The following is an 8651-nucleotide window of genomic DNA, read 5'->3' as shown; positions in this document are numbered from 1 at the left end:
AATATTTTTAATTCAATTTTAATCAAATTCCTCGAAAAATGTAATTATTTTATAAAATTTTATTAAAATTCGTCGACAGAATTCAATTATTTAAAAATTTGTTGATAAAATTCTTTAGGAGAATTCAATTTTGAGAAACAATCAATTTTCTAATAAAAATTGATTTTAAAATGAATTTCAGTTGAAATTTTACATTATAATTGAATATTAAAAGCATAATAGCGTGAATTTTTGGAAATAATTGAATTTTGAAAAGGTTTAAATTTGAAATTAGTGAAAATCTGAATTCTTCATTTTTTAAACTAACAATTCTGTAGAATTAACTTTTTTTAAAAAGTTTTTTTTTTATTTATTATTATTCGTAAATAAATGTAATTGAAATTTTTTTTGAGCATCTAATGATTTTTAGGGTGAATCAGAATATTCTTTATGGTCAAAAAAAGACAAAGTTTTGTCTAGAAATCAGAGAAAAGTCAAGAAAAATCCAGAAATTTTTTTAGCAAGCCTGATAATGGAATTAAATTATTGGTCTTCATTATATTCGAAATATTCAATAAAAGCTGATTTCAAATTTAATTAACTACAAATGAACCTTTAATTAAGGTCATAATTGAATTAATTAATTACAATTTAGAATAAATTCCTAATCGATTTGTAAAATAACATTGCAATTTCAATTGCATGAAAGATGAAAGAGAATGAGAGAAATAAATATTAACATAACATCTTACCTTGATTTTAGGAAATTTCATCTGATTTTGATAGAAATCGACTTTCAATAGAGCGCATCGGTTTTCCATTGGAAGCCACAAGGCTTTGCATGATCGTAGTTACTCTCGTGCTCTGAAATTACAATATGAAATTTCAAACTTAATTTTACTGGCATTTTGACGTGCATCACTGGCAAGTTTATTATAGATTGTGGTCACATTCTTCAAATTCATATAACGCTTTAATACAAGTTTTAATGTTATTCATAAGTTTATATAACCATAAGCATATTTCCCGCTATAAACTACATCATAATTCAATTTTCAAACATTTCAAAATTAACCAAAATATTTCATTTCAAATGATAATAATTATCTTGTTAAAATGTTTCAAATATTTAATTATTCATTTAATGTCACAATGAATTTTTTTCTACTTAAATTTAGCTTTGTTTGCAAAACGCAAATAAAATTTAATAAATCGAATGTTTTCAGCACAAAATAATGCATTTGTTCTAAAATTTAATAATTAATTAATTAATTGTATTTAATGACTTTCACGTTTCTTGAAACTCACACTTTTGAATTCAATGTCAGAATAAACTGTTCATGTCTTTCTCCTCTCGTATGTTTTGATCTGCACAAAATATTTGTCTCTTTTCGGATGATTTCGAATTGAATATAATTAAAATACACCACTAAGCTTGGAACTTCTCACTGACAATTAAACTAACAATATTTAAAGACAGCAACAAAGAGCAAAACCCGCCAAAAACTGAGAACAATGCGCCACTTGGTGACATTATGAGTAACTAAAGTGTCGGTAAGAAAGAACAAGAAACATGTCGATAAAGAGGAAACCTTTGCCATCTATCGAAAATATTCTGTACCACAAACATGACAGTCGATAAATAATATTATTAATTGTAAACATAAAAGTTCTTTTTTTAAAAAACGAAAATTACAAGAATAAACATTCGTTTATAAAAAATAACTCATTTTTATAAATAATATATCTGTAGTGAATGACTATTATTCGAAATTTAATAAAGATCAATAAAATAAGTTATGTTTATCGTAAAATTCCAGAAGGCAGAATGAATCGAATGAATTGTTTACAGAAAATATAAAACGTGGCTTTAAATATAAATAAAATAATTCTAATTGTAAACAATGGCTTTTTACGATAATCAACACTGGCTTTTGTCCCACATTAGGGACAGCTTTATAAGCACAGATGATACAGGTTTGTAAAAAAAACTCTTTGAGGTTATGTTTCTAATTGTCCCGAATCTTCGTATATTTATAAACAATTCATCGGTATATGCAAATTTACCTAAAATCAGCAAAACTAGACCAAAATTCTCCAAATCAATATCTTCTTTATTAGTTCAACTCAATAAATGATGAGATAATTGAAAATTTATGATAAGATAAATTAGCTTTCGATAAATTATTCATTAACAAGTATTTTTACAGGAATGTGTGAAATGGTAATGGCAGGAGAAGATATTCCTAAAATACTTCACTCAAATGGAACACTTCAATGTTATCCAGGAATGGAGGAAAGTGACGAAGAGGATTTAGACGCTTTATCAGAATCCTATGACATTTCATTTGGTACTAATTTAAATAATCATTCTATTTTGAAAACATCATCATTCATTCTATAAATTATATTTAAATGTTAAATTATTAGGTACTTTTATTCTAAATTATTAATTTTTCACTACAAAAAAAGCTTCTTGTTCTGCCTATTGAATAAAGTAGAATTATTTTCAAAATTGAAGTTTTCCTTATTTAATTTTATTAATTAATCGAAATTGTTTTTCAGATATGGAATACAGTCATCGACAGCGATCAAATACTGCTCAACGATTGGAAAAAATGGATATCGAAAGGAAAAAGGCATCGAAAGTAAAACACATAAAATGGGAGAATAATTCTGGAATTCTGACAAGTGAAAAGCAACAAGAACTATTTCAACGAAAGGACTTTCGGAAAAATGATAATAAAGCGAAAATAGGTTCCTTGTTATCGGAACAAATTGAAAAATGTCCTAAACTTCCACAAAATCCTTTCACCAAATACGCACGATTCGATGGAAACGTAAGTAATTTTTAATTTTTAACAACTAAAAAGAAAATAAGAAAATAATATAAGGAACAAATTTATTTCAGGCTCAAGTGGGAGTTCCGGTACGAAAATACAGAATATTTATGTGCATGCTACCGAAAGAACAAAGATCCTATCCTCTTCAAGTCGTTGTCATAATGAGCGCAAAAGTACAGGACTTCATTGGATTAATATGCTACAAATATGCCTGCAATCATTACGATCATACACTAAAGTAAGAATATTTCTCGTCAAACAAACATTTTGTTTTTTTAATTAAATAAATTTATTTTTAAATTTACCTTTGTGTATTCATTTCAGACAAGACATTAGCCAGTACGGTCTTTACATAACAGAAGACGATGGAGAGGTAGATTGGGACTTTCCTTGTTTGGATCCACGCGAAACAATATCGAAATTTGAATTTACAACATTGGGTTTAGTGGAAATGAAACCAAGCGATAAAGCCCGGCACGACACAACAAAAACAATCGTAACAAAAGATGTCGTGGAAGATAAAAGGGAGAGAGAGCGAGATATAGCCGCTGAAGATTTAGCCAAAATGGAAGGCCATACAACGGCAATGGAAGCACCGCTTTATCAATTATATAGGTACATAAGCTCAGAAAATCCCATTTCAATTCAAATGTATTATTTTACGAAAATTACTTTGCTTTACAATGAAACAGAACATTTAATTGTTTCCTATTAAATATCACAGGGTATACATAATAAACAAAGTACGAGCTAAAACTGAAATACATCTCGGTATTTCGGGGGAGAAAATAGAAATCGATCCAGTGATAACGGGAAAAGGAGCCGGTCGCTTCTGGAGCAAACAGCGTGCAGTCAGTTATCACATCGATCGAATCGCTTGGTGCGAACTCATCGAAAATAGAGGATCAAAAACAATTTTTACTCTCGTTTACACATCACAGAATTCCAATCCCGAAGGTTTCATTGGTAAGAATATTGTCAAATTTTCATATCAAAAAAATTTAAATCCTAATATCAAAAAAATTTTAATTAAAATTTGTTTCCCAGTTTCCTCCAGTCATCCTCTTCATCAGTCAGCATCTTTCAAAAATCACGAATTCGAAGCCGATTCTGCCACTGCCGAGGAGATCGTAAAAAAAATCAATCACATTCTCGAGCTACGAAGTAGTTTATCAAGAAAAGAATTTCTCGCTCAAAAGGAACGTAAAGCCGCGAGACGAAAGAGTTTTCATTTACACAGATGACGACTCTATTTTATAGTTCACGAAATTTTTGAATTTTTGAAAAATTTTACAAACACCGAAACAAATCTAAACAGTTTACTCTGACAGATTTTTCAAACTGAAAATATTTTCACCCCAAAAAACAAGCTTCACTATACGCTAAATATTCTCTCTATCGTCTACATTTGTCAATTTTAATTTTCCAAAGAAAGAAAAAATCCGAAATATTCGAAAATTCACGACAATTTCTTTTCACTTTCGCGAAATATATTTTAATATTTTAATATTTTAATAAAATTTGTAAATTATATTTAAATTTTCTAATTTTTTAATTAAATATACGTAAATTTTTGTAAATTAAATTTTAATTAAGTTTAGAAAATAATTTTAAACTTAATTTTATATTATCTATATTAATATTTTATATATAATTTGTAAAACTGATGAGACTGTATCCTATAAACTAAATAATTCGAATAAAAAAAGAAATATAAAAATATTAGAAAAAATTTGTATTGTTACCGAGTATTTGTTATTTATCAATCATCGAAATTAATTTCTCCTTTGCCTCATTCATTTTCTGTTCACATAATGATTGAAGGTATTCGTATCGTTGAACGTAATGTTGATTAAGAATGACAGTCTTCACTGTCATGTCCATGAGTTCCTTGGTGTTGTTCATCAGAAGATCCAAATTTGGACGATTATCAAAGAATTTTCTTTCATCCGCCGACAATAAATTCAAATCAACTTCTTGTCCTTTTTTCTTCAGTTTCGATTTTTTTTTCATGAGTTTTTTGTATTCTTCCTGACGTTCTTTTATCACATCACGCCAATCAGAAATTTCTACTTTCAATTTATCAACATACGCTTGTAAATCAAAAGCTTCGGCAACATTCTGCGCATCTTGGTTGTTCTCTTTTGGTGCTGAGGAGTTGTCATCAATTTTCGTTTCATCCAAACCTGAAAAAAAATAATGTCAAATTAATTAAATGAAAATTAAATAATAAATTGAATTTATCTTAGTATAACAAAATAATTAGACCATAATTATAAAATACCGAAAATACCGATGGGAATTTGCATAAGTTTTTACAAAATATAAATATTCATAAAGAGATAAATTCTATTCTATAAATATTTCTAAATACAACAAAAGATTTTATAAAACAACAGAGAAAAATTCTTTTTAAGTGTAAACAAAATTAATATTTGGTATCGCAAATATGACAAATACAAAAAGTACAGAAAGCAGAAACAATTTGTAAACATAACCTAAAAACAACAAAACTTTTCGAACCTTCCGAAACATTGTTTTCTCCTGTAAATAATATGGATCTTCTTTGAAAAACAGATGAACGACGCTTTCGAACATCTGTTATTTGTTCATCTTCTAATTCCATTCTTATCGTTAAATTCTTCAAAATATAATTTAAACAAAAACAAATAACAAACTTTCTTAACGTCAAGCGTTCGAATAAAATTTTGGCGGGATTTGCTTAGCGACCCCTGCAGGTGTTGCTGGGAAACGATTGAAACAACCAATCAGAAGAAAGAATAAAAAACACGATAAACGAGCGGGAAATTTTAAATAGTTCATAGATAATTTTCATTAATCGTTTATTTAAAAATTAAAACTTGAACAAAAAATTAAGAAAATGATATAAAATAATAAAGCTATAAGTTTTCTATTAGAATTAAAAATTAAGGAATTTATTGAATCCAAGTATTCATCAATAAATAAAAATTTATTACAATTTACAGAATATTATAAGGAAGAAAAATTATAATTTTTAAAAATATTTCCAAATAAGAATTTTCCATAAAACACAATTATTGTACTATTCGAAAATATTACAAGTCAATCCCATCGTTCCCAAAAATAAAAAAGATAAAAATTCCTTTCACCCCAAAAAAAGAAAAATATTTGATGAAAAAGCAAACCACACTATACGATTATTCCTAAAATTAATTTGGTTTCACAAAGCGTAAAAATATTTACGAAATAAATTGAAAATATCCTAAACAACCTAATGGTAACAATTCAAAGTACAGTCGAAAGTAAAAACTAATTATTTAAGAAGACTATAAAATTATTGCACTGAATAATTGAATATTAAGTTTTAGACATTATAGAAGATACTTATAAGTAATTTTAATTTCAAAAGAGCAATATTAAATTATTTAAAGAAATATAATAATGTATTTTCCATTACATAATTATATGTAATTTTCCACAAAAATAAATTATTATTAATAAATTATTATAGGTTCAAATATGTTATTAATATTCAATAAATATAATATTTCAATAAAATAATATTCATAAATATTCAATGAATATAAAAATTTATATTCATTGCATCAAATTTAAATTACAAATATCTTTTCTAATTACTTAATAAGTATCTCCAATAATAATTTCCATCCATCCGATTTGACATAATTCACTAATCGATGGAAGAATAATAATTTGTCGAGTATATACTGATTTCAAGTACAAAAATATAACTCACTCCTTTGCAACGATTTCATAAATTAATTTCATAAAAAAAGATTATGAAATTAATAAATATTCACACATATACAATATAAATTTCTATAATAGAAAAACACTCTCCATATCGACTAGCTGATAAAATTTCACAACTATTTGGAACATTTTTAGCATTAATTCAATTTTTTTCATTTCAATTTAGAAAAATGCATCATTGAAATAATAAATTAAAAATTTTTTCTAATCATTCTCAAAATATACAAGAATAATTTGAAAATAAAGTAAAATTCCACACAAGAAAAAAAGGATCTAGTGTATATAATTTTTGGTTTTCAGGAATTTAAAAATTCCAAATTTTGATAAAATATAACAACTTTTAGAAAATCATTTCATTAGACTTGAAAATTTAAAAGAGAAAATAAAGACAATAGTCGAATATAATAAAAAATAAAAATCAATTATGCACGTAATAAACTGACGTGATAATAAAAAATTATGTTAAAAAAATTATTTCACAAAATTTCAGAAATCAGTGAAAGTAAAATTAAAAATAAATGATGAAATTGAAAATAGGAGTAGAAAAACATTTGCTTGACAAAATCATGCAGATAATTAAAGATGAAAATAAAAAAATGAGAAAAAAGAAATGGCTAGAAAGAAAAATGTTCCCGAAAAAAATTATGCCTGTCGATAAAACTTTTTCATGAACGATGTAATCGAAGATATAAATAATATTGCAATAAATAAAATCGGGAGTGAAAAAATATTATGAAAATATATCTTCATCTATTTGATATTGAGTTTGAGTGTCAAATTTCAATTCTATTTCTTCGTCACTTTCTTCGAATAAACATTTACGTGATTTAACTGCTGATCGACAGGTACTTTTTTCAGGAACACTATTTACAACACTATTCACAATATCTTCGAGTTCTTCGTCCATTATCGAACCTCTACGTCTCAGTGGAATCGAAAATGATTGTTTTTCATCCAATTTTTTACTTTTACTTGGAGTCGATTCTAGTATTCTATTAAATGAACTACTTGTCGAAGGTTTTGGACTAGAAGACCTACTGTCATCAACACGAACTTTCTCTTCAATTTCCATTTCCCTCTTAGTGTCAAAATCTACAATTTTGTCCTCAGTTTTTAATTTATTACAACTCGCATTACTTGTCGAAGGTATCGGACTATCAGTAACATTCATTTCTTTCTCATCGTCACTAATTTCCTCATCAGTCGACAATTGATAAGCAGACGGTTCGTATTTTTCCTTCAATTTTTCAATTTCTCCCACTAGTTCCCTAATTTTCCGTTTCTTTTCATTCAAAAGTAAAATAAATTTCGACAGCAAATGTTTTTCTAAATCCTTCATTTTTATCATTTCCTCTAATTGACACTTGAAACTTTCATTCTCATCGCGCAATTTTGTATTTTCCTCAGAAATTGCTGAGGATATTGTTTGACTAAGAATGAAATCTTCAAGTGTTGTTAGAACTATATCGGAAAAATTAGTGATGTCGGTTTCGGGAAAAAGTTTTATGGAGCCCCTTGTCCATAAACCTTCTTCCCATTTCAATAGATTTTCTTCCAAGTAAAATTTATAATTTTGTACCTTTCCCGAGAAGGCTTTTTTTGTTTGTTCTTGAAATTCTTCCTCACCCCCCGGAAATGATTCCGCCGCCATCTCCCACAATTCAGAGGTGGTAACCTAAATATAAATAATTTTTAAATTATCAAAATTAACATTTTGAATTTCAATTATTTTATTTTTGAATTACTGAAATAAATTTATTGTTAATTGATTTATTATTTCGATTTTAATTAGAAAAATATTATTTTAACAAAACTCACATCTCCAATCAGTGGGTAATTATTGTTTCTCAATATGAGAACTCGTATTCGATAGCGCAAAAATTCAGAACACAAAATAAAGTTGTCTTGACTGCCATTTGCCGAATTGGAAAATTTGTTGACTGTTGTAGTCATCCCAGTAAACTATTTTAACAAATTTTATGTAAATAAAATTAAACTATGAAAAAGTATGTAACTAATTATATAAGATTTTTTATGTTATCAATTATTTCACCCCCTTTAAACTCTGAATAA

General features: G+C 26.7%; 3 protein-coding genes across 3 annotated transcripts; 1 reads left to right on the top strand and 2 right to left on the bottom strand.

Annotated features, from left to right (window-relative positions):
- Positions 1-1624: 1624 nt before the first annotated feature.
- On the top strand, positions 1625-4338 carry LOC122499404 (target of rapamycin complex 2 subunit MAPKAP1). The gene is made up of 7 exons (XM_043607739.1): positions 1625-1956; positions 2190-2330; positions 2545-2819; positions 2891-3060; positions 3147-3437; positions 3547-3788; positions 3870-4338. Exons 1-7 carry the CDS (start codon positions 1884-1886, stop codon positions 4064-4066), a joined length of 1389 nt encoding a protein of 462 aa, XP_043463674.1. The 5' UTR covers positions 1625-1883; the 3' UTR covers positions 4067-4338.
- Positions 4339-4392: 54 nt separating this feature from the next.
- LOC122499406 lies at positions 4393-5540 on the bottom strand. The gene is made up of 2 exons (XM_043607742.1): positions 5346-5540; positions 4393-5008 (listed from the first exon to the last, which is right to left on the bottom strand). Exons 1-2 carry the CDS (start codon positions 5446-5448, stop codon positions 4578-4580), a joined length of 534 nt encoding a protein of 177 aa, XP_043463677.1. The 5' UTR covers positions 5449-5540; the 3' UTR covers positions 4393-4577.
- A 1564-nt stretch (positions 5541-7104) lies between these two features.
- On the bottom strand, positions 7105-8229 carry LOC122499339 (DNA repair protein XRCC4-like). Its single transcript, XM_043607624.1, has one exon. It carries the CDS (start codon positions 8227-8229, stop codon positions 7309-7311), a length of 921 nt encoding a protein of 306 aa, XP_043463559.1. The 3' UTR covers positions 7105-7308.
- Between the last annotated feature and the right edge of the window lie 422 nt (positions 8230-8651).

Source organism: Leptopilina heterotoma, unplaced genomic scaffold, assembly GCF_015476425.1.
Source record: "Leptopilina heterotoma isolate Lh14 unplaced genomic scaffold, ASM1547642v1 Lhet_167, whole genome shotgun sequence".
Classification (NCBI taxonomy): Eukaryota; Metazoa; Arthropoda; class Insecta; order Hymenoptera; family Figitidae; genus Leptopilina; species Leptopilina heterotoma.
Note: the sequence above shows the minus strand (reverse complement) of the source record. Positions and strands in the feature narration are given on the sequence as shown.

Excerpts from the sequence above, each read along its gene's own strand:
- LOC122499404 (XM_043607739.1), top strand. The coding sequence starts at position 1,884 with ATGGCTTTTTACGATAATCAACACTGGCTTTTGTCCCACATTAGGGAC. Across the intron at positions 1,957-2,189 it reads TATAAGCACAGATGATACAG|GAATGTGTGAAATGGTAATG; the intron begins GTTTGTAAAAAA and ends GTATTTTTACAG. Across the intron at positions 3,061-3,146 it reads CATTACGATCATACACTAAA|ACAAGACATTAGCCAGTACG; the intron begins GTAAGAATATTT and ends TATTCATTTCAG.
- LOC122499406 (XM_043607742.1), bottom strand. The coding sequence starts at position 5,448 with ATGGAATTAGAAGATGAACAAATAACAGATGTTCGAAAGCGTCGTTCA. Across the intron at positions 5,009-5,345 it reads AGAAAACAATGTTTCGGAAG|GTTTGGATGAAACGAAAATT; the intron begins GTTCGAAAAGTT and ends ATTTTTTTTCAG.
- LOC122499339 (XM_043607624.1), bottom strand. The coding sequence starts at position 8,229 with ATGGCGGCGGAATCATTTCCGGGGGGTGAGGAAGAATTTCAAGAACAA.